This window comes from Saccopteryx bilineata, chromosome X (assembly GCF_036850765.1).
Source record: "Saccopteryx bilineata isolate mSacBil1 chromosome X, mSacBil1_pri_phased_curated, whole genome shotgun sequence".
NCBI classification, from domain to species: Eukaryota; Metazoa; Chordata; class Mammalia; order Chiroptera; family Emballonuridae; genus Saccopteryx; species Saccopteryx bilineata.
This window is the reverse complement of record NC_089502.1, coordinates 138,710,655-138,736,926: the sequence shown is the minus strand read 5'-3', so window position 1 is coordinate 138,736,926 and position 26,272 is coordinate 138,710,655. Positions and strand designations below refer to the sequence as shown.

General features: G+C 42.0%; 1 protein-coding gene across 2 annotated transcripts in view; it reads left to right on the top strand.

The window, feature by feature from the left end:
• Positions 1–21,289, top strand: part of TLR7 (toll like receptor 7) — a 48,678-nt gene extending 27,389 nt beyond the window's left edge. For both annotated transcript variants that reach the window (XM_066250107.1, XM_066250106.1), the window contains exon 3: positions 17,048–21,289. In XM_066250107.1, coding sequence (XP_066106204.1) covers positions 17,048–20,194 — 3,147 coding nt within the window. In that variant the 3' untranslated portion in view covers positions 20,195–21,289. The remainder of the gene's footprint in view (positions 1–17,047) is intronic.
• The last annotated feature ends 4,983 nt before the right edge of the window (positions 21,290–26,272 follow it).

Genomic DNA, 26,272 nt, shown 5'->3' with positions numbered 1-26,272 from the left:
ATAATCACACTAGAAAAGGAGCATTGAGGTCAGTTAGGTCAACCCCCACTGTTTGTGGACGAGAAAGTCAAGCTTTAGGAGAATTCAGTCGGTAGCCCTGCATCAGACAGAGTGGGTGACTCCTGGTCTGACTTTCAGCTCACAGGGTGCTAACCCCCAGAAAAAATAAACACGAGAAGTCAGACTAATCCCGAGCTTCCTCTAACTCATTGCAAGACACAAACCACTTAAGCTCACTTCCTCACTCTTGCTATCTGTCCTTCTGAGTCCTCAGATTGAGTCCTCAGATTGCAACTGTGCATGTCACAGACTTGCCAAGTCTTGAAGATAAAAATACTATCTGCACAGCCTGCAGTTAGAAAATCTTGGTGAGTGTGTTTTCCTATTAGTCATCCCAATCCTGCAACCACAGGCATTCTGTGGAAATCTGATACGGCTCTGAACTCAGGAGGGTTTGGTTCAGAATCCAAGCTCCAGTCCTGCGCAGAAGTGATGGACCCAAGGGGATACGTTTTGCCGCTTTGAAGGGTTGTTTCTTCAAGCTTTTGTTTGAAAGGGGGGCAGGCACATTACCTTTAGGAATGACCAGCCCTTGTCCTGCAGCTTCTTGTTCCCACCTTGGATTTCCCTGGCAGCAGAGAGCCCTGTGTACAGAAGGTACACCCAGCTTCTTGAGATGTAGCAGCACGAATGGTGTCCCCTACTTTGTCTAGCACAGTGCTTAGCACAGAGGACATTCCCAGTAATGTTTGTTGAATAACTATGTGAGCATGTCATTCTTTAGTTTGAAGAAAAAGCTTAGCATGCCTTTAAATTTGCAAATTCATAAACTACCCTAACATAGCATTGCTGGACATCAGATGTGATTCATAAGAAATATATCATCCAACAAGTCTCTTTCTCTTTTTCCCACTCAAATCATAAATATCTCTTTTAATACTTAGAAACTTTTCTTACAAAACCTCTAACACCGTATTGAAACATTACAGTGCCAAGAACCCTTTCACTGCAAAGGCAATGAACCAAGATGCAGACACACATTCTGCCAAGTGCATTGGCTGTAACTCTCGGAGATAACTTGAAGATAATTGGTCAAAACAGAATTTGAATCTTGGTTCGAAATTGCCCCTCCGATCTCTGCTTCCTCATCAGTAAAATGGGAATATTGATATATTCTTTGATTTTACTGTCAGGGCTCAGCGATGTAATAAAAACAGTGTTTCTGCCTCAGCACCTGGCACATAGTAAGTACACCATGATAGGCAGCCCTGCATAGAAAACAGAAACGTAAATGACTGAGGGCTGTTCAATGTGAATTCTACATTTTCTGTTTTAAGAAAAAGAGGTGATTTACTGAAAAAATGGAACACCTGCGCATACAAAATCAAACATCCCCATTTTTACCATAATTAGTTCGCTAATTGAGCTTTTAGATTGACCCAGTGTATTTGCATGTGTAATTAGCTATGATTCATTACCAAAGCTGGGCCTGTGTCATGGTGTATTATGTTATTTTACACATCAAATTCTTGAAAGACGCACATCTTTCAGAAATCATTGCCCAAAAAAGCAAGCAAAACAAAAGCATGTGGATTACTTATATCAGATGACAAAATAGCCCTGGATCGGTGCTGAAAGAACTCTTCCATTTACAAATAACCTCGGTTGAAGCTAAGGTCCAGTTCAGTCTGAAGCAGGTGGCTCCCCACAGTTTGAAAGGGAAATTTCCACGCTTCAGAAAATTTCCATTGGAATAAAGAAATATTTCCCAATTTTGCATCATCTTCTCAAGACCATCTTTTAAGTTTGGAAGCCTCAAAGGTATTATTTCTCGTTAAATAAGGAATTTTGAAAGGCTGTGTTCCTTGAGTCAGTTTTCCCCCCTCATCTGCTTAATTGGAAGCTAGCCAACTCCTTGAGGTCAATTTCCCTTTGATAGGGTTCTTGGAATGCAAACCTGCTCTTATCTCTGAGGCCCGGGGTCAGTGCGCTGCCAGCAGAAAGCCAGGAGAGGGCTGCTCTGGTGTCTAGCATTCCAAGCGCTGATTAGGCTGGGGCTCCGCTGTTGAGTACGGGACAGGGACAGTCCCGTTCTGGCTGTGCCTGCCCTCGATGCTCTGCACTCTCACTGGGCTTTCAGGTTCATGGGGCCAGTTCTGAGAAGGCTGATCGTGTAGGCGTCTTTCCGCAGTTCCATTTCCCATGGCGCTCCTCTGACACCCCCTTTCCCTCTGTGGCGCTTCCCCCACTTCAGCCCTTCTTTTAGAAGCCACAAACCCTCCTGCTTCCTCCTTGTCCTTCTAGCCAAGAAGCTGGTCTTTGGGGAAACTACTACATGTGATCGTTCAATGTGAGTCTTCCATGGGACTTGAAGCAAGTCCAGAGTCTCGATATATTAGCAAGTATGGATCGTGTGCTCACTACGGAGCAGGCGTTATAATGACAGGGTGCGTGGAAAGACAGGAAAGTTTCTGGATGTAGGAGTGTTCACCACCTACAGGGAGAAGCGGGGGAGTTGACATGGAGACTTCTGGAAAGGTTGTAGAGAGCACAGCTCTGTGTCTGAATTGCCTGGGTCTCACCTTCGGCCGGTTCTATACCCTGTGTCAGTTTCCTCACTGTAAATGAACCTATCTCTTAGAATTGGGATGAGGATGAATACTTGGCTAAATGCTATTGGTTGAAGTTAGTGGCATGTGAATCTTATTGGCTTTGCAAGTAATAGACTTTCTTCTCATATTTGGCAGTCTCGAACTGAATTTGCTTACAGCTCATTCCATGGATGAGTTAACAAAGCTGGAGACTTTTGTCTAGACTAGGGGCCTGCACACTATAGCTTGTGGGCCAGATCTGTTGGCTGCCTGCTTCTGTATGGCTTGTGAGTTAAGAGTAGGTTTTTCTTACGACTTTAGTTACATTTTAACAGTTATTTAAGTACTCACATAATATCCTCAATTTTGCTTAAAATATTTACTGTACAGCCCTTTACAGAGAAAGTTTACCAACCCTCAGTCTAAGCCAACATTCTCTAGTAGAACTTTCTGTAGTGATAAAAGATGTTCTGTATCTGCATGTTCAAGTACTGCGGCCTCCAGCCTCAGGTGGCTTATGAGCACTTGAAATATGGTTAGTGTGACTGAGAAAGTGAAATTTTAAATTGCATTTAATTCTAATTAATTTAAATAGCCACGTGTCTAGTGGCTGTCATATGAGACAGAGCAGCCTTAGACAACTTTAAATCTAAAGAGTCTGTATTCTGGCCCTGGCTGGTTGGCTCATTGGTAGAGCGTCGGCCTGGCATGCAAGGGGTCCCGGGTTCGATACCCAGCCAGGGCACACAGGGGAGGCGCCCATCTGCTTCTCCACCCCTCCCCCTCTCCTTCCTCTCTGTCTCTCTCTTCCCCTCCCGCAGCGAGGCTCCATTGGAGCAAGGATGGTCCGGGCGCTGGGGATGGCTCCTTGGCCTCTACCCCAGGCGCTAGAGTGGCTCTGGTTCGGCAGAGCGACACCCCCTGGTGGTCAGAGCGTCACCCCCTGGTGGGCGTGCCAGGTGGATCCCGGTCGGGCGCATGCGGGAGTCTGTCTGGCTGTCTCTCCCCATTTCCAGCTTCAGAAAAATACAAAAAAAAAAAAAAAAAGTCTGTATTCTGTCAATGTCCCTCTCTCTCAATTTAATCAGCCCCCTGAGGCTGGATGAGTTCAGGTAAAAGCAGCACTTTTTTTTTTTTAATAATTTTATTTTTTTTAATGGGGCGACATCAATAAATCAGGATACATATATTCAAAGATAACAAGTCCAGGTTATCTTGTCGTTCAATTATGTTGCATACCCATCACCCAAAGTCAGATTGTCCTCTCTCACCTTCTATCTAGTTTTCTTTGTGCCCCTCCCCCTCCTCCTTTCCCTCTCCCTCTGCCCCCTCCCCCCGTAACCACCACACTCTTATCAATGTCTCTTAGTTTCACTTTTATGTCCCACCTACGTATGGAATAATGCAGTTCCTGGTTTTTTCTGATTTACTTATTTCCCTTTGTATAATGTTATCAAGATCCCACCATTTTGCTGTAAATGATCCGATGTCATCATTTCTTATGGCTGAGTAGTACTCCATAGTGTATATGTGCCACATCTTCCTTATCCAGTCATCTATTCACAGGCTTTTTGGTTTTTTCAATGTCCTGGACACTGTGAACAATGCTGCAATGAACATGGGGCTACATGTGTCTTTACGTATCAATGTTTCTGAGTTTTGGGGGTATATACCCAGTAAAGGGATTGCTGGGTCATAAGGTAGTTCTATTTTCAGTTTTTTGAGGAACCACCATACTTTCTTCAATAATGGTTGTACTACTTTATATTCCCACCAACAGTGGATGAGGGTTCCTTTTTCTCCACAGCCTCTCCAATATTTGCTATTACCTGTCTTGTTAATAATAGCTAATTTAACAGGTGTGAGGTGGTATCTCATTGCAGTTTTGATTTGCATTTCTCTAATAACTAAAGAAGATGAGCATCATTTCATATATCTGTTGGCCATTTGTATTTCTTCCTGGGAGAAGTGTCTGTTCATGTCCTCTTCCCATTTTTTTATTGGATTGTTTGTTTGTTTTTGTTGAGTTTTATGAGTTCTTTGTATATTTTGGATATTAGGCCCTTATCTGAGCTGCTGTTTGAAAATATCATTTCCCATTTAGTTGGCTGTCTATTTATTTTGTTATCAGTTTCTCTTGCTGAGCAAAAACTTCTTAGTCTGATGTAGTCTCATTCATTAATTTTTGCCTTCACTTCTCTTGCCTTTGGAGTCAAATTCATAAAATGCTCTTTAAAACCCAGGTCCATGAGTTTAGTACCTATGTCTTCTTCTATGTACTTAATTGTTTCAGGTCTTATGTTTAGATCTTTGATCCATTTTGAGTTAATTTTAGTACAGAGGGACAAACTGTAGTCCAGTTTCATTCTTTTGCATGTGTCTTTCCAGTTTTCCCAGCACCATTTATTGAAGAGGCTTTCTTTTCTCCATTGTGTGTTGTTGGCCCCTTTATCAAAAATTATTTGACTATATATATGTGGTTTTATTTCTGGACTTTCTATTCTGTTCCATTGGTCTGAGTGTCTACTTTTCTGCCAATACCATGCTGTTTTTTTGTTGTTGTTGTTTTTTGTTTTTTGGTGTTTATTTTAAGAGAGAGAGATAGACAGGGACAGACAGACAGGAATGGAGAGAGATGAGAAGCATCAATCATCAGTCTTTCGTCTCAGTGCCCTAGTTGTTCATTGACCACCCTCTCATATATGCCTTGACCGTAGGCCTCCAGCAGACCGAGCAACCCCCCCCCCCCCCCCCCCCCCCGCTCAAGCCGGCAACCCTGGGTCCAAGCTGGCGAGATTTTTTTTTTTTTTTGCTCAAGCAAGATGAGCCCACGCTCAAGCCGGCGACCTCGAGGTCTCGAACCTGGGTTCTTCCACATCCCAGTCCGATGCTCTATCTACTGCGCCACCGCCTGGTCAGGCAATACCATGCTGTTTTGATTGTCGTGGCCCTATAATATAGTTTGAAGTCAGGTATTGTAATGCCCCCAGCTTCATTCTTTTTCTTTAGGATTGCTTTGGCTATTCAGGTTTTTTTTATAGTTCCATATAGATCTGATTATTTTTTGCTCTATTTCTTTAAAAAATGTCATTGGAATTTTGATGGGAATTGCATTAAATTTGTATATTGCTTTGGGTAATATGGTCATCTTGATTATATTTATTCTTCCTAACCAAGAACAAGGTATATTCTTCCATCTCATTATATCTTTTTCGATTTCCCTTAACAATGGTTTATAGTTTTCATTATATAAGTCCTTTACATTCTTTGTTATGTTTATTCCTAAGTATTTTATTTTTTTTGTTGCAATCGTGAAGGGGATTATTCTTTTGAGTTCCTTCTCAGTTGTTTCATTGTTAGCATATAGAAAGGCTATTGACTTCTGTATGTTAATTTTGTATCCTGCGACCTTACTGTATTGGCTTATTGTTTCTAGTAGTCTTTGTGGATTCTTTGGAGTTTTCGATGTATAGGATCATATCATCTGCAAAAAGTGATACCTTTACTTCTTCTTTTCCAATATGGATGCCTTTTATTTCTTTGTCTTGTCTGATTGCTCTGGCTAGAACCTCTAGTACCACATTAAATAAGAGTGGAGAGAGTGGACAACCCTGTCTTGTTCCTGATTTAAGGGGGAAAGCCTTCAGTTTAGTGCCATTGTGTATGATGTTGGCTGATGGTTTATCATATATGGCCTTTATCATGTTGAGATATTTTCCTTCTATACCTATTTTGTTGAGAGTCTTAAACATAAAATTGTGTTGTATTTTATCGAAAGCCTTTTCTGCATCTATTGATAAGATCATGTGGTTTTTGTTCTTTGTTTTGTTGATATGGTGTATTACGTTAACCGTTTTACGTATGTTGAACCATCTTTGAGATTCTGGGATGAATCCCACTTGATCATGATGTATTATTTTTTTAATATGTTGTTGTATTTGGTTTGCTAGTATTTTGTTTAGTGTTTTAGCATCTGTATTCATTAGAGATATTGGTCTGTAGTTTTCTTTTTTTGTGCCATCCTTGCCTGGTTTTGGTATGAGGGTTATGTTGGCCTCATAAAATGTGTTTGGAAGTATTGCTTCTTCTTCAATTTTTTGGAAGACTTTCAGTAGAATAGTAACCAAGTCTTCTTTGAATGTTTGATAAAATTCGCTGGTATAGCCGTCAAGGCCTGGACTTTTATTTTTGGGGAGGTTTTTAATGGTTTTTTCTATTTCTTCTCTACCAATAGGTCTGTTTAGGCTTTCTGCTTCTTCTTGACTCAGTCTAGGAAGGTTGTATTGTTCTAGGAATTTATCCACTTCTTCTAGGTTGTTGAATTTAGTGGTATAAAGTTTTTCATAGTGTTCTACAATAATTCTTTGTATATCTATGGTGTCCATGGTGATTTCTCCTCTTTCATTTTGGATTTTGTTTATATGAGTTCTTTCTCTTTTTTCCTTGGTAAGTCTTGCCAAGGGTTTGTCAATTTTGTTGATCTTTTCAAAGAACCAGCTCCTTGTTCTATTAATTTTTTCTATACTTTTTCTGTTCTCTATTTCATTTATTTCTGCTCTGATTTTTATTATCTCCTTTCTTCGGCTGGTTTTGGGTTGTCTTTGTTCTTCTTTTTCTAGTTCCTTAAGGTGGGAAGTTAAGTGGTTCACTTGGGCTCTCTCTTGTTTGTTCATATATGCCTGAAGTGATATGAACTTCCCTCTTATCACTGCTTTTGCTGCATCCCATAGATTCTGATATGTCGTATTTTCATTTTCATTAGTCTGTATATATCTTTTGATCTCTGCACTTATTTCTTCTTTGACCCATTCATTTTTTAAAAGTATGTTGTTTAGTTTTCACATTTTTGTGGGATTTTTTCCTCTTTTTTGCAGTTGAATTCTAGTTTCAAGGCTTTATGATCAGAAAATATGCTTGGTACAACTTTGATTTTTCTGAATTTGCTGATGTTGTTTTTGTGGCCCAACATATGGTCAATTCTTGAGAATGATCCATGTACACTGGAGAAAAATGTATACTCTGTCACTTTGGGATGAAATGTCCTGTAGATGTCTATCATATCCAGGTGCTCTAGTGTTTTGTTTAAGGCCACTATATCTCTGTTGATTCTCTGTTTGGATGACCGATCTAGAGCTGTCAGCGGTGTATTGAGGTCTCCAAGTATGATTGTATTTTTGTCAGTTTTTGTTTTAAGGTCAATAAGTAGCTGTCTTATATATTATGGTGCTCCTTGGTTTGGTGCATATATATTAAGAATTGTTATGTCTTCTTGATTCAGTGTCCCCTTAGCCATTATGAAATGGCCATTTTTGTCTCTGAGTACTTTTCCTGTCTTGTAGTCAGCATTATCAGATATGAGTATTGCTATGCCTGCTTTTTTTTGGATGTTATTTGCTTGGAGTATTGTTTTCCAGTCTTTCACTTTGAATTTGTTTTATCCTTGTTGCTTAGATGAGTTTCCTGTAGGCAACATACAGTGGATTTTCTTTTTTAATCCATTCTGCTACTCTGTGTGTTTTTATTGGTGAGTTTAATCCATTTACATTTAGTGTAATTATTGACACTTGTGAGTTCCCTATTGCCATTTTATATATTGCTTTCTGATAGTTTTGTGTCTTGTTTGATCCTTCTCTTTCGTTTTTCTATCTTTTGTTTTTATTTGGTTGTATTCCATACATCTTTCCTCTGTTGCTATCTTTTTTATCTCATGTGCTTCTGTGGTGGTTTTTTCAATGGTGGTTACCTTTAAGTAATGAAAAGGGTTCCTACCCTGTTCATTATAGCACACTATTTTGTGAGTACTCTTGTACTCCATTGTCCTTTGCTACTGTTAATCTCCATCCTCTCCCCCCCTTTCTTTTTGTTGTTGTCACAGTTTAAATTTGGTTTTATTGTGTTCTTCTTGGAGCTTTTACTTGTGGCTTTGTTTTTTTTTTTGTTTTTTGTTTGTTCTTTGTATCTGATTGGAGAACCCCCTTTAGTAATTCCTGGAGTGGGGGTTTTCTGATGATAAATTCCCTCATCTTTTCTGTATCTATGAATGTTTTTATTTCTCCTTAATATTTGGAGGATAGCTTTGATGGGTATAGTATTCATGGCTGAAAGTTCCTCTCTTTCAGGACTTTAAATATTGGAGTCCACTCTCTTCTAGCTTGTAGAGTTTCTGCTGAGAAATCTGATGATAATCTAATGGGCCTTCCTTTATATGTTGTATTCTTCTTTTCCCTGGCTGCCTTGAGAATTTTTTCTTTGCCATTGGTTTGTGCCAATTTCATTATGATGTGCCTTGGAGTAGGTTTGTTGGGGTTAAGAAAACTCGGAGTTCTGTTTGCTTCTTGAATTTGAGGCTTTAGTTCTTTCCACAGGCTTGGGAAGTTCTCATCTATTATTTGTTTGAGTATGTTCTCCATTCCATTTTCTCTCTCTTCTCCCTCTGATATACCTATTATTCTTATGTTATTCTTTTTGATGGAGTCAGATAATTCTTGTAGGGCTATCTCATTTTTTTTAATTTTTGAGTCTTTTTCTTCTTCTCTCTATTGTGCCTCAAGTTGCTTGTCTTCTATTTCACTAGTCCTCTCTTCTATCTGGCCTGTTCTATTAGCTAAGCTTGTTACCTCATTTTTCAGCTTGTGAATTGAGTTTTTCATCTCTGTTTGATTTGTTTTTATAGTTTCAATTTCCTTGGAAATATATTCTTTGTGTTCATTGAGTTGTTTTCTGAGCTCCCTAAATTGCCTTTCTGTGTTTTCTTGTATATCTCTGAGTATTTTTAGGATTTCTATTTTAAATTCTCTGTTGTTTAACTCCAAGGTTTCCAATATATTAAATTTTTTCTCCATAGATTTTTTCCTCATCTATCTGTGTTACCTCTCTTTATTTTGTATCCATGATATTTGATTTTCTCTTCCTTAATGGCATCTGCGGGTGGTTTTGTTGATAGTATTAATGAGATTTAATAAAGAATAATAAGTTAAAAAATAAAAAATCAAAAAGAGTTGTTTTTTTAAAAAAATAATTAAAAAATAAAATAAAATAAAAATTTATAAAAAAGGAAATTATTCCCCCTCTCCTTTTTTTCTCTACTCTCCTCTCCCCTCTTTCTTGAGAAAATCTTGTTGTGAACTGTGAATTATATTGTACTAAATAGAACAAACAATGCCTGTAATGGAGGGCCTGAATTGGGGAAAAGTAATAAAGGGGCAAAAAAAGGGGGGGGTATGGACCCACAAAAAGCAAATAAGGAAACAATTTGGGTCAAGAATAAAATGATTTGCTTTTAGGTGTTGGTTGACTAAGAGTTATGATTAGAGGAATAAGAGGGAAACAGGAAAATGGGGGGACAAATTAAAAAATTACTATTGTATTTAGTGGAACAAGAACTAGATAAAATGGATAGCCAGGGATGGGAGCACTACTATTGAGTTAAAAAGGTGAAGTAAAAACCCCCCAAAATGCCACAAACATAAGTTTGAGTCCCAGATAAGATAATTTGTTCGTTATTGAGGTTTGAATGAGAGGAGACGTAAAGGAGAAAGGAAGAAACTAATATAGAGGGAGAAAAGAAAGAGAGAGAGAGAGAGAGAGAGAGAGAGAGAGAGAGAAAGGGGGAACCACTAAAAGAAGAAAAAAGAAAAAAAGAGGAGAGAGAGAGAGAGTTAAGGGTTTTGGAGTGCAACCCTCATAGAGATGAAGGAAGAGGAAAGAAAAGGTAATGGGAGATGTAACACTTATGGGTAGTGTAGTTCAAGGAGAGGAGAGAGTAAGACCGGTAGAGAATTAAATGACCAAATTGGAGGAGGAAAAAAAATATCAAGAATGAAGATAAGAGAAACAAATGAACAAATATAATAAAATGGGATAGGTTATAAAGTCTGCAGATTATTCTTGATTTTGAGAGGTTATCTTCTTGCTTTTTCTTTTCTCTCCCTCTTCCTGGTCGGTGACTCTGTACACCAGGTTCTGCCTCTTTGGCACGCTCAGGTAGAGGTTTGCAGTTGATAAGTCTCTATGGTGATGTCATGTATTGTGCTTTAGTCTCGTTGGCAGTTGAGGCTCATTAGCATTTATAGGCTCTGACAGTGAGAGAGTCCGTGTTCCTGGAGCCTTTCTCCTAGTCTTTCCTTCCTCAATTAGTAGCCTGATAATCCAGCTATGGGGTTGCTGCTGCCTCTGCCTGGATAGTAAGAGGCTCAAAGAGCTGGCAACTCCCCACTCTATTCCCATTCAGCAGAGGGCTCTGGGTAAGGCTCAGTCAGTCAGAGCTGCTAGCATAATCAGGCGGGGCTTCCGCCCACACAAAGACCTCTGGCTCTGCCACTCTGTCCGGTAACACGGGTGGGCGCCCACTCCCGAGGCGCTTGGAGGAAACTCTCGCTCACTATCTGCGCACGCAGACCAGGATATCAGGCCGCAGTCTCACACTCTGAGTGAAACCCCCACCTGCACGGAAAAGTTCCAGCATTGGAATTGGCTCTCGCTCCGTTCCCGTGCGCAGCTTTTTCAAGGTGCTGGGGTAGCCCAAGTTTCCGCTTTTGGCCCACACAAAGGCCCCTGACTCTGCTCCTCTGTGGGATAACACGGGGGTACACTAAGGCAGCACTTTTACTCAGATCCTTTGTCCTGAACTAGCTTTCAGTGTGCACTAGAAAATGCTTAATGGAAAGCAGTTGAAAAATGCATGTGAGCATATATGCTTATGTTCTTTAAGGCTGCTCCTTTGACTATCAATTCCATCTGCTTTAGGTTGGGGTAAAGCAGTTGGCTTTTTCAACCCCACATGGCCCCAAATTAAGGAGCTTAATCAACTTGGGTTCAGGCTGCAGGCAGAGAAAACCTCCCTTAGCAAAGCTGTATTTCCCTCCATCCCTGTTTGCAGACTGGCTTAGTTCATTTCTCTCGTGACACTGCTAAAAACGGTGAGAAGCCATCAATGCACATCATCGTTATGAATACAGTTGGCCCTGAACAATGCGGGCTTGGGTGCACCAGCCACGTGCACAGGTGGAAATCTACATATAGCTACAGTGGAACCTCTGCCTACCTGTTATCCTATCCACACATTGAAAATTCTGTTTCTGATCTGCAGTTGGTTGAATCCTCAGATGCAAAACCAAGGAATATGGAGGGCCGGCTGTATATTTATTGAAAAAAGTCCACATATAAGTGGACCCGTGCAGTTCAAACCCATGTTGTTCAAGGGTTAGCCATGTTGCCAAACCATTTCCCCTAAGAATAAAGTCACATTTGGCATTCTAGGGATGTGATGTAGAGCATGGTCACTGTAGTTGCTAAGAAAGTAGATCTTAAAAGTTCTCACCACTGTAAAAAATTCTAACTATGTAAAGTGATTGATGTTAACTAGACTTACTGTGGTCATCATTTCACAACATACATATGTCTCAAATCATTCTGTTATACACCTTAAACTAATACAGTGTTATATGTCAATTATATCTAAATGAAACTGAAAAAACAGAAGTCACAGTTGGCAGGTGTTCTGCCTTTCAAGATAGCATAGGTGATAGTTGTGTCAAGTGTTCTGAGATGGCACAACTAGGGTCACCAGCTATCCAGCCTACAATATCTTAGTCTTTCTTGCCCATAGACGGATAGTATCAATGTCACATATTTTCGTTTCTCTCATGGCAATACTTTTTTTCCCAGTTCTAACTTCTAAAATTAGGCTAAAATTAGATTTGTATTCAAATCCAATGGAAATAGAATTACTAATAAAAAAAAAGAGAAAGAAGTAGACACTGCCATAGAAAATCCAGTTAACCCCGGCGTGGCATAAGACTTTTATGATTTCTTATAAACTCCTAGAAGTCAGCAGGTTAGGGCCATTATTTCTGCTTTGCTCTACTTGGTCAATGCAAGGATCTGAATACTCTTTATCTGCCTTGTTGCTCTATCATCCCTAACATGATTTCCTTATTCACGTTGCCTAAGATGGCTGGCTACAACATCCATATTTTAAGAAGTGAGGTGGAAATAGACAGGCGAAAGAGGAACAGACCCACTGTTTAAGGACAGATCCCAGAAATTGCACATTTCACTTCCTCTCATTTCATATTGGCTATCACTTAGTCTTGTGGCCAGGCTTAGCTGCAAAGGAGTCTGGAAAAGATAATCTTTTTTTAGAGTGGCATGTGCCCAGCTACAGTTGGAGACTCTATCCCTAGGAGATGAGAGAAAGGGAAAAAAGATACTGGGAGATATATAACAATCTCTGGACTCTATGAGGATAATAAAGAGAATTAATTGGAAGTATCAGCAAGTACCCCATGGAATAAGAACAACATACAGTTAAGCTACATGCAGGTAAAGTGTTGGCATCGCGTCTGGAAAGAACTAATGGTCTTCCACATTGTATTTTAAACCTGTATATTTTTTCTCTCCTCCACTAGATTTTGAGCTCTTTAAGAGCAGGTACTGTGTCTACTGCCTCTTGTAGGTATTCAACAAGTATTTGCAAATGAAAGAATGAATATGAGTCAGTGGAATTCTGATTTTTTAAAATAAATCCTTTCTCACAAATACTTTGTACAGTTCTTAGCTAAGGAATTGTTGGAGAACTTTCTGGTCCCGGTCCATTATCTTGGTTCAGGAGAGTTGTCTGGGTCCTTGGTGTATCCCATCTTGTTGTTTCTGTGTCTCTCATTTTCTTGTAGTGAGTCTTCTCCTGAGCACAGGGAATGCCTCAGATGGGCACAAGGGTGGTGAACTACTGAGCCAGGACTAGGGTCCAGTTCTTCCAACCCTCAATCCAGAGTTCTTTTCCAAATCTCATGTGTGGTCAGTGCAATAGAGATAGGGGGAGGGGTTGGTCACAGAGAGCTTCTTGAAGAAGACAGGTTTGAACTGGGCATTATAGAAACAGATATTCCTAAATCTTTACTTCATTCAAGGAATCCTGGGGGAAATGGAAGAAGCAGAACATGACCCTGGGGAGTCTGGGGTGTAGCCTGAAAGAACGTACTTCAATAAGAAGTTTCTTTCAAGTATTTTGCTTTGTTTCACTATTCATTCATGCATGCATTTGGCACACATAATGGAGCACTAATTAATTGCCAGGTACTCTTTCACACAAGGATACCCACAGCCTCGCTCTCTTGATGCTTACGTTCTCATGCAGAATGGACACTAAACAAGTATATAAATCATAACACACAAATTATCAGGAAGTTCATTTCTGATTGTGCTAAGGGCTATGAAGGAAACGAAGCAGGGCAGTCAACTGCAGAATACATCTACCTCTTTGTGCCTCAGTTGACTGATCTGTTAAATGGAGATAATGATCGAGACCTGTAATTTCAAAATCCTCAAACTGAAAGCTGTGTCCTAACTCAGTTGATGGCAAACACAACATGATCTGAACTTCTTTAAAAGCAAACCTTGGCCCTGGCCAATTGGCTTAGTGGTAGAGCATCAGCCCAACATGTGGATGTCCTGGGTTCAGTTCCCGGTCAGGGCACACAGGAGAAGCAACCATCTGCTTCTCCAACCCTCCCCCTCCCTTCTCTCTCTCTCTCTCTCTCTCTCTCTCTCTTTTCTTCTCCCACAGTTATGGCTTGATTGGTTTGAGTGCATCGGCCCTGAGTGCTGAGGATGGCTCCATGGAGCCCCAGACTTAAGTGCTAAAAGTAGCTCAGTTCTGAGAATAGCCCTAGATGAGCAGAGCATCAACCCCAGATGGGTGTTGCCTGGTGGATCCTGGTCGGGGTGCATGTGGGAGTCCATCTCTTTATCTCCCCTCCTCTCACTTGGAAAAGAAGAAAAAAAAAGATAAAGGCAAACCTTGACCTGAATTGAATGAGCTAGTTCTTCCTGTTTTTAAAAATCCCATTTAAAGTGGCAATCCTGTGCCTCACTGACCAAATTGTGTGTGTGTGAGTAGGGAACGCTGCCCCCGCCCCAGTGGGAGTAATCCATAATAATGGGGTATGTGCATCATACTATACCCTCTGGCATCTGCGAAATTCCAAATTCCAAAACACATCTAGCCCCAAAGTTTTGGGATAAGGATTGAGGACCTTTTGTACCACCTCATGAGATTATTATGATTATTACATGAGGTAATATCTGTAAAGCACTGGAAATGGTGCCTAGCATATAGTAAGTGCTACCTTAGTTAACAAATGTTACTGTCATTACACGATTATCACATAGGGAGGGGAGGATTTTGACAAATTGGCCAAAGGCAGCCTCTCTGAGGATATGTCATGAAACAGACACTTAAAAGCTGAGCATGACCTGGCTGTGGGAAGAAGAAGAGAATTTCAGGAAGAGAGAATATCACGTGCCCAGATTGGCTTAAATGTAGAACAGAAAACATGCCAGATGTCTAGTGTGTGGTCAAAAAAGGGGAAAGAGGGCTCAAGGTCAGAGAGGTAGGCTGGAATCAAGGGCATTCATGATATAAACAGTGGCAAAGACTTTGGATTTCATTCAAAGTGAAATAAGAAGTCATTGTAGTTGATCAGATTCATGTTTATAAGAATGCTCTGGTGAATGAATTGTAGAGGAGAAGGGGAATCAGGGAGACAGACCAGTTTGGAGTCTAGTGCGTTAGTCCAGGTGAGAGCTTAGTGGCTAATTGGAGTAGGGTGGTGGTAGTAGACGAAGAGAAAAGAGGACAGGTGCGAGAAGTTTAGAAACGAGGGATAAAAAACAATCTCTGATGAATTTTTCATTCTAATTTATAATGTATCCATGTGCAGAAGCTAAAAACCCCACAGTCTTTGTCTCGGGTGTGTTATGGTCAATGGTTTGCTGGATCCAGGCCACATAGGCTTGCCAGAGCAATTCTGCACATCTCTTCCCAACTCTGCATTCAGTGCCATTGCACAGGCAGCTCAAAATAGCCATAGTGGGAGTATTTACACTGTGGGAGTATTTACCCTATGGGAGTTGGCGAGTGCCACAAATCAGGACTTAACAGATTGGACATTGGGGTTAGGAAGGGAGGAAGAAAGCTGGTTGTTAAACATTTACCAGCACACCATTGTTATTTTTTTCTATAACTCAACTTTCTTCATTTTAGAGCCTCCATTTCCACCGATCACAAAAGTACATCAGCTAAGCGTATCCTGGAAAACTCAGTTTGGTGATCACTGTCTCAGCCACTCCGTATTTGTAATTCAGTTAATTCAGGGATCCTCTCACTTCTTCCCAGGCATCATCTAGGTACATGGGAATGGGATCAAAATAATAGGCATTGGGTTCGTGATTTTTTCATCCATTTTGGCCCTCTATAGTATGTCACATCCCTGGTCCTTAATATCACTCTTAGCAGCATTGCTTCTTGCCTTTTGGTAGTGGAATTCATGCACCCATTATTCTTCTGACAGAAGTGTAGCTGGTGTGGGATCTTATTATCAGGGACCATACAAACGCTCACCCTACTTCTTTTACTCTTCTAAAGCTCCTCCCCCATCTTGATTCAACCCCTCCTCCCTGAGTGATGAGTATTTCCCCTAAATCTTTGAGTAAGATTGATGCTCAAGGCTTCTTTCTTCATCTAAGGCTTCTTGTATTCTCTGGCCAATTGCCGTGCCTTCCAAGGGAGCTGAGAGCCCCAGATCAAGAAGTATACTCTTAAAGGATAACTAGAATTTAAGCAGATGGAAATGGTAGAGATTGAGAGTCAGGGGACTGCAAGCTGGGCTGGAATTTAGTGACTAGAGGAGCTGGTAGGGGAGTTATATCAGGTAAGCCTAGACAAATTGACAGGGAGCAAATTATGGAAGACTTTGGATGCCATGAGAAAAAGTTAGGGCTCATTTTGTAAAAAGAAGACTGTATTAAAGATTTGAGAGTAATATAATCCAATTAATGTTTGGGAAGCTAAATGGTTAGGGTGGATTGGAAGAGCGAGAGCCTGCGAACAAGGATGAAGCTTTGGAGCAGATCAGAGGTAGAATCATCGTCTGAAATTGTGTCAGTTAAAATGGCAAAGCAAGGAGGATGTCAAGAAGAACGGTGAAGGTCAGCTGGACTTAGTGGATAGTTTTAACTTGACAGACTCTTGTAATGTGTGCCAAAGCAGGCTTAGCAAGCGAACATCAATTGCGCTAACGTCTTAATGTGTCTTTCTTCCCAGATGTATTTGCATTTTAACATTCCTTCACCCCCCAAATTTCAGACTTTGGCAGCTACTTGATTTCATCTTCCATTTTAGCATTTAGATAATGTTGAATTGGGAAAGGCTGCTTCTACCACCTTAAAACCTATGTAACTAAAAAGCTAGGCTGCTAAAATATAAATATGTAAGTAAATTATTATGAAACTCAGTGACTGACAAATATCATCACAAGAGATGCTGTTTAGACAGTTAGGAAAATACCTGAGTTGTTTATTTCAAAATGTAGCAAAAGAAAGGCAGCAAACAGGAAGTTGCAATTCTGATTCTTGTTATATTTTAGAATCCTGATTTATTCTTTCTTAACTTCCAGGTGTGTCCAGTGTGGATGCTGAGGAGGCAATTTTTTATCCTTTTTAACATGATCCTGATTTCCAAACTTGGGGCAAGATGGTTTCCTAAAACTCTGCCCTGCGATGTCAGTCAGGATGTTCCAAATGACCAGGTGATTGTGGATTGCACAGACAAGCATTTAACAGAAATTCCCAGAGGTATTCCCACCAACACCACTAACCTCACCCTCACCATTAATCACATACCAGACATCTCTCCAGCCTCCTTCCACCAGCTAGAGAAGCTGGTGGAGATCGATTTCAGATGCAACTGTGTACCTATTCGGCTGGGGCCGAAAGACAACATTTGCACCAGGAGGTTGCAGATTAAACCCAGAAGCTTTAGTGGACTCACTTACTTAAAATCCCTTTACCTGGATGGAAATCAGCTTGTAGAAATTCCGCGAGGCCTTCCTTCCAGCTTACAGCTGCTAAGCCTTGAAGCCAACAACATCTTTTCGATCAACACGAACAATCTGACAGAACTGGCCAATTTAGAGAAGCTCTACCTAGGCCAAAACTGTTATTATCGCAACCCTTGTAATGTTTCATTTTTCATTGAAAAAGACGCTTTCCAAAAACTGCTCAATTTAAAATTGCTCTCCCTAAAGGATAACAATATCACCGCTGTCCCCACGATTTTGCCATCTACTTTAACAGAGCTCGATCTTCATAACAACATCATTGCAAAAATCAAAGACGATGATTTCAGTAACCTCAGTCAACTGCAAACTCTTGACCTGAGTGGAAACTGCCCTCGTTGTTATAACGTCCCATTTCCTTGTACACCCTGTGAAAATAATTCTCCCCTCCAGATCCTTGAAAATGCTTTTGATGCGTTGACAGAATTACAAGTGTTACGTCTACACAGTAACTCTCTTCAGCATGTGCCCCAAGAATGGTTTAAAAACCTTAACAAACTTAAGGAACTAGATCTTTCCCAGAACTTCTTGGCCAGAGAAATTGAGGAAGCCAAATTTTTGAGTTTTCTGCACAACCTTGTCCAACTGGACCTGTCTTTCAATTATGAACTTCAGGTCTATCGTGCATATATGAAGCTCTCAGATACATTTTCTTCCCTGAAAAACCTAAAAGTTTTGCGGATCAAAGGATACGTCTTTAAGGAGCTGGAATTCAGTAATCTCTCCCCATTACTTTCTCTTCCCAATCTTGAAGTTCTTGATCTTGGCACTAACTTTATAAAAATTGCTAACCTCAGCATATTTGAACAATTTAAAACATTGAAAGTGATAGATCTTTCAGTGAATAAAATATCACCTTCGGGAGACTCAAGTGAAGTTGGCTTCTGTTCTAACCCTGGAACTCCGTTCGGAGCTCACGGGCGCCAAGTCTTTGAAGCATTACATTATTTCAGATATGATGAGGATGCAAGGAGTTGCAGATTCAAAACCAAAGAAACGCCTTCTTACTTGCGTTTTGATGAAGATTGTTACGCATATGGGCCAACATTGGACCTAAGTAGAAATAGTATCTTTTTTGTCAAGCCCTCTGATTTTCAGCATCTTTCTTTCCTCAGATGCCTGAACTTGTCAGGAAATAGCATTGGCCAAACTCTTAATGGCAGCGAATTTCAGCCTTTAGGGGAGTTAAGATATTTGGACTACTCTAACAACCGGCTTGATCTACTCTACTCAACGGCATTTGAAGGGCTATGCAACCTGGAAGTTCTAGACATAAGTAGTAACAGCCATTATTTTCAATCAGAAGGAATTACTCACATGTTAAATTTTACCAAGAACCTAAAATTTCTCAAGAAACTGATGATGAACAACAATGACATCTCTACCTCTTCTAGCAGGACCATGGAGAGCGAATCTCTTAGAACTCTGGAATTTAGAGGAAATCATTTGGATGTTTTATGGAGAGATGGTGATGACAGATACTTAAATTTCTTCAAGAATCTGATAAACTTAGAGGAATTAGATCTCTCTAAAAATTCCCTAAGTTTCTTGCCTCCTGGAGTATTTGATGGTATGCCTCCACATCTAAAGACTCTCATTTTGGTCAAAAATGGGCTCAAGTCTTTCAACTGGGGGAAACTTCAGTATCTGAAGAATCTAGAAACTTTGGACCTCAGCTACAACCAGCTGAAGACGGTCCCTGAGAGATTATCCAACTGTTCCAGGAGCCTCAAGAAACTAATTCTTCACAATAATCAAATCAGACTCCTGACAAAGTACTTTCTGCAAGGTGCTTTCCAGTTGCGATATTTGGACCTCAGCTCAAATAAAATTCAGGTTATCCAAAAGACTAGCTTTCCAGAAGACATCCTCAACAATCTGGAGATGTTGCTTTTGCACCATAATCGGTTTTTGTGCACCTGTGATGCTGTGTGGTTTGTCTGGTGGGTTAACCATACAGAGGTGACTATTCCTCACTTGGCCACCGATGTAACTTGTGTGGGGCCAGGAGCACACAAGGGCCAAAGTGTGGTCTCTCTGGATCTGTATACCTGTGAGTTAAATCTGACTAACTTGATTTTGTTCTTTCTCTCCATATCAGCTACTCTCTTTCTTATGGTTGTGATGACAGTGAGCCACCTCTATTTCTGGGATGTGTGGTATAGTTACCATTTCTGTAAGGCCAAAATAAAGGGGTATCAACGCCTGATATCCCCGGACTCTTGCTATGATGCTTTCATTGTGTATGACACTAAAGACCCAGCAGTGACTGAGTGGGTTTTGGATGAGCTGGTGGCCAAATTGGAAGACCCAAGAGAGAAACATTTTAATTTATGTCTCGAGGAAAGGGACTGGTTACCAGGGCAGCCAGTGCTGGAAAACCTGTCCCAGAGCATACAGCTTAGCAAAAAGACGGTGTTTGTGATGACAGACAAGTATGCAAAGACTGAGAATTTTAAGATAGCATTTTACTTGTCCCATCAGAGGCTCATGGATGAAAAAGTGGATGTAATTATCTTGATATTCCTTGAGAAGCCCTTTCAGAAGTCCAAGTTCCTCCAGCTCCGGAAGCGGCTCTGCGGGAGCTCTGTCCTTGAGTGGCCCTCAAACCCACAAGCTCACCCATATTTCTGGCAGTGTCTAAAAAATGCCCTGGCCACAGACAATCACATGACCTACAGCCGAGTGTTCAAAGAGACAGTCTAGCTCTTCACAAATTGTGACTGCCTAACTTAGGAAGAGGAAGCTTGGCTGCTGACATTTTCTCCAAGATGTCTCACAAGAGTGGTTTTAAATTCTCCAATATTCGGCATGGCCAACATCAGAAAGGTGTCGCCAGTATATGACAAAGACATTAGAAAAAGGGGATTTGTGTAATGTGTCGAGTCATCATTCTTATCTCTCTGTGCCTCCATTGGCGCCCAACCCCCCTCCTTCTGCTCCTGTATAAAATCCAATTGGGAGAGGGAAGGGTAGCATTAGAGATGGATCTTTGCTTCTGCTGTAATTGTGATTACTAAATAGACACACAACCATGAGATTAAGAACGCACTTCCAGCCTTGAGAAGTACTGGTATGTATATAAATAGGGTAAAAAAATGCACGGGGTCTATCTATATGACATCAAAATGTACTAGTTAATTAATGAAGTGAAGACCCAGTTAATGCCTCAACTAATTACTTCAGTGTCACCTAGTGGCCCCTCTGCAGACTGAGTATCAGCACACAACAGGCGGTGGCTGCCTGTTGAAATGCACTCGCTCTTTGCCCTTGGGCCTGTTGCTGGGTTCCCTGGGGAATAGTGAGAACCATGTTTACCACTGATAGGTGCGGTCTGTTTACAAATGGAAAACAAATGAAAATGATCTGCTTTTATACAGAGCTCTTGACCTTTGATAATAATTTCCCTGCTTACGGAGGGAGCTATGGAGTTTTTGTTTGCTCCCCCTAAAATGCATATGTTGAAACCCTAGCCCTCAATGTGATGGTGTTAGAAGGTGGGGCCTTTGGGAGGTGATCAGGCCCTGAAACTCGAGTCTCCATGATAGGATTTGTGCCCTGATAAGAAGAAGCCACAGAACTAGCTTGAGGTTCTCCCACCATGCACGGATACGAAGAGAAGTCAACAGTCTGCAACCCAGAAGAGGGTCCTTACCAGAACCGGACCGCACTGGCCCTCTGATCTGGGCTTTCCAGCCTCCAGAACTGTGAGAAATCAGTGTTTGCTGTTTAAGCCCCCAGTCTGTGGTATTTTATTATAGCTTCCCAAGCTGTGTTGCAAAGTACTCTATCCAAAGTAAAATTGCCTCATACAACATTCTTTCAAACTGCTTTGTTAATTAATACTGTATATTTATAAGTATTTGCAAACTTGATCCATCAACATTAGGTGGTTTTGGTGGTAAGCTCTAAAAGAGGACCCAAGAGCATGTACTTATTTATACTCAGCAGGCAGGAATGACAATGACATGTCTTCATTAGTTGGGAGATGTATTTTCTTCATAGATGGAAATGTCAAAGGTTTAACTTCTAAGTATGGTCGTAAATACAATACATAGTATATGAATTATTTCCAAAGGACATGCGACTGACTGATTGCTAAGGGTCACGAATTCCCAAATTAATCCCTAGGATGAATAGAGAGATGGTTAAGTTGCTAGAGCCAACCATTTGACAACTTCTGGATTTAATGGGTGCCTTCCTCCTTCAGTGAAAACAGATAAGGACCTAGAAAATTGCCTTTTGGCCATCATTTTCTTCCATAAAACAAATACATAAAGTCACAGCTCTTTTGGCCACTTTTAAACCAGAAAGCACTGGAAGACAACTTGAACATCTTCTGAAATGTATCAAGAGGAAGGGAAACTGAAAACAATGCAACTTAGGAACCACAGTGTATTGTGACATGAGGTTATAAGAACAGCGGTTTGTTGCAGGAAACGACCAAAAGCACACGAACAGATGGTTTTAGTTTTAATTCCCTTGTAATCTTGACAGGTCACTCTTTGAATCTTCTCAGGACCCTCTGGAGTTCTGAACTACCAGCGCCATTCATAGATGGCTCAGATCCAAAGCCACCGACTCCAGCTGCCGGGAGAGCGACTGCCAGCAGCGGCTGAGCTCTGGGCTTCATGCTTCTCCGCCAATTGGTTCTGCTCAGGAAGCAACTCCTGGTTCTCCGTAACTCCCATTCCCACCAAGGCTTGGCTCCCACCCCTCCTAAACCCTGAACCTGGCCAGGGGGTGTCCTTCCTCCTCAGATACTGCACCTCAGTAAGACTTGGGCATTTTCAGGATCCAAGACAAGGGAGGCATTAGGCAGGACAAACATTATGGCGGATAAAAAAGGTCAAGCCTATGTCCGGCATCTGTACAGGAGAGGGGCAGAGTCTGAGCATAGCCGTGTTCCTGAGTCAGGCTCCTGCCCCCGTCCCCGCGTCTGCTTCTAGCTCTGTCTGTCTCAACACTCCGAGGTCTGGACGGCCTCTTAAATGTAGTCAGGGAACACAGAGTCTGCGACTTGACACCCTGAACATCTTGCTGCCCAGTCCCTAAGGAAAGTGCAATGGGGGAAGTGAGGACACATATACTTCTTTTTTGTGAGGCTGTTCCCTCCATCCCTATAAGATAGGCTTTTCACATACATCCTCCTTCTCGTCCTAACCAGGGAGAACCAGGTTGCATATCCTGCAAGGTATTTCTGACCCCGTTTTCAATGGGGATGGGGATGAGGCTCAATGTGTCCTCCACCTCTTCTGCATGTGTTGCAGTGAGCAGGGGAGACCGGTTTAAGGGGCAGAGTTACTGGACAGAGCATGGGAGCTCACCCCTCCTTGGAGCTTTGGGTGCCGGGCCTCAGGCGTAGTTGGTAATGGGGCACGCCACCAGTTGCATCTGCTGGAAGATTGAACCCTTGACCCCAAGAAACACTGGGAATTATCTATATCTTCTGAGAATAATAGCATAGTGGGAAGGAAATTACCAGAGAACATGACTGGGGGGGGGGGACTTGGAAGGACACAGACTTTAAAGAACACCAGGACCGAAGACGAATCCATCTCACTGGGTTAATGTAATGAAGAAAAGCATGAGACCAACCAACCAACCAACCAAGTGAAGGGGAAGGGTTATAAAGAGAAAAAGATTTCAAGCTCATAATGGAACTGTGTGGAAAAAGGCCTGGCGACATAGGGGCCGTTCATGCTGGTGACAATGAAGTTACAATAGGGCGGTTTCACACTGTTTTAGGTTTTCTATCCTTTCCACCTTGGTTTGCCTCCCCCTTTCTCTCAGTTGAGTTTTTTGGCTTTTGACACCCATGGTGAGTCTCATGTAATGCACAAGAATGAAGAGAAAGCTCTTGTTGCAGGTGGGTTCTTCTTTTTGGAAGCAGTGGTTTTGTGTGTGCCTGGGTTTAAAACTGATCTCTTTCCCACGCGCACACAGTAAGTCCCCACCTGCTCCGATGAGCACGACCTTCTATAATCAGCTTGGTGAAACCTTCCCTGGGTGGCTCGGGCTGCACTCTTTGCCACATTCAAAATCATATTCTCTCTACTTATCTCAACTTTCAAACATGTGAGTTAAGAAAGCAGATAAGACCTGGTCTAGGGTTGTAATTAATTTCTAACATGTTTGCCATGACATTTTGGTGGTGGTATTTCTATATATATATTTACACACACACACACACACACACACACACCCCTTCTCAGTCCTGTTGGTTTATGTTATTAAGTGTTTTCCAAGAGCTCAGACTTAAACTGACTGAGGAGGTTTGAGTCACAGTGTCTCGCAATGATCACCTTTCAGAGATGCCTGGTGATATGTGGAGGGGAAAGGCAGTCATGGTGGCCTTGTGGAAAGTTTCAGACATCCCTAGAACCCGCCAGTGGACTGTTGCCTCTAAACACAGAAATTGGCTCTTGGTGTTATTTCTGGCCAGTGGCAAGCCCGGAGTCTAAGGCCAGGCAGGGACAGCCAACTAGGATACCACACTTGTCTTGTATGACACACAATGGCTTCACTCTTCGCTGGCTGAGGAGATGCAGTGGGCCATGGATTCCAGGAGCTTTCCTAATGAATTGCGTGAGTTAATACCTTGAGCAATAAGAATTTATTGTAACATCTCCACGAGCCCCTATCTGAGGCCCCTTGTCTAGGGTTCCACACTGATAAGAGCGCACAGGCTGTTTGGAAGTTAGAACTAGCCTGCTGTCCTGCAGTGACCCCGGGCACAGTGGGAAATTCTCCTCGGCCAGGTCCACACGGTGGCCCACCCAGTGGAACTTCGTAACCAGGTGCCAGGCAGCCAATCATATGGTTTACAGTGCCTACTTCTCCCTCCTAGGTCTGCATTTCCCATAATTTGTTGCCTTTTGATTGAAGCATCATAATTGAAATAGCCAGTTAATTTATAACCTGCCAGGGACTTCTTAAAACATATTCCCCTTGTCTGTTAGCCCACTATCACGGGTTAATTTATGAGATGATCAACTCTCCAGAGCGGCCCACCTAAGTGGACAGAGCCCGGCAGCATGTTGAGCCGAGGATGGATTTTACAATCACCGCATATCTGGCCCTAGTCACGAGGGCAGGCCCTGAAAGGGAACGACAGGCCAGGAGAGGTGAGGAGGCTTTCAGGAGGAAGGGTGGGAGATAAAGTGACGGGCACCTGAGCAGTGTCATAGAGCGGGCTGTGGGACAGAAGAGGGCTGGAGGGAAGTGATATTCATTAAACAGCAAGTGCAAATTAAATGATTCATTTTTCCATTAAATCTTCACATCGTCTCTATGAAGCTGGCATTAGGAGCTCTGTCTTAAAGCTGATGGGTCAACTCAGAGTTGAAGGTAGGATCAAAGGGCTCAAGTGAAATGCCCAAAGTCGCACAGGAAGTCAATGGCTCTACCCCAAACAGATTCTGTTCCGTCCAGCCAGTCCAATGGCTTCTCTGGGGACCGGAATCACCCAGGGAGCTTGGAAACCATGTAGATTCCAGGCCCACACATTAGAGAGCCTGGTCTCTGCGGCCCAGAAATCTGCATTTCTGCAATTAGCCCATCTGCTTCGGAAGCACATGGTCTACAGATCCTAGTCTGGGAAGCAGCATGTTTTCCTTTGGGATGCCAGGGCCTGCTAATCCAGGGGTCACTGCAGCAAGGAGAGCCCAGGCCCGTGCTACTCAATTTCTCTTTCTCCTGTGTGTAACCCTGAGTGCTTCCCCCCCCCCCCGCATTGATGGGGCAGGGGGAGAAAGGAGGTTTTGAACTTACGACCTCCTGTGTGCCGGGTCGATGCTTTATCCGTTGAGCAACCCGGCCAGGGCAAGCCTCGGTGCTCTTCACCCAGTGCTAGGGCGCAGCGCTGCACCTCCACTCAACTTCGCTTCCCACTCAGCACCTGTTCTGGATGGGTATGATTATATAGCATCGGCGGTGTTGTTCGGGGCTGCAATGTGAAAACAGCTTGCACAAGTACTCTGGGAGGGTTTAGGTAGAGACTAGGGCAGGTGGCCAACTGAATCACAGTCCCGTAAATCCTGCTTAGAGTTACGGTTTAAAAGATGGCTAAATTAGATGCTAACTGTTGTTCTATTTATGTGGTGGAAAGTGCCACCTAGTGGAGCCTTGTAGATGTTACTGTTCAGCTACGGAGACCATTGGCTGGGTCTCCCAAGAGGGGTGTGGGAAGAAAATATTTTTATAATAGACATAATCATCTTTTAAAAAGTGTGTTTGTGGCTATTTTACCATATAACCAGTATAGTAATACAGATATATGTAGGTGTGTGTTAAATGTTATTTATTGATAAGAGGGCAATATGAAAAAGGTTGAAGACCACACACTATCAAATCTTTGTTTCAACCATTTATTTCCATTGCTTTTGCTTGGTGTCTCAGGAGGGGACTGGCCGTGCATTGCCCTTTGCAAATGCAGGTGTGGATGAAAAACGTGAGTTAACCAAGTTAGCAGCCCTTTTTCCCCATGACATAAGGACACATCTCCTCTTTTCATAGGGCATGGCCCCAACCTTAAACTGTGTTTTAAGTAGCAATGGCATCTCTCTTCGTATCTCTCTTTATCTATCCCTCTATCTCTGTCTCTCCTCTCTCTATTTCTATCATCTTTGTCTTCTACACATTTCTGAATAATCTAAGCACTAACCATTCTCTCCGGATACCCCTTCCCACTCCAGGCCATAAGTGGCCTCGTTAAAGCCTACTGTAACTTGGTAGTTTGAAGGTTAGCAGTCTTTTTAATCTTACTTAACTGTGAGTTTGTGA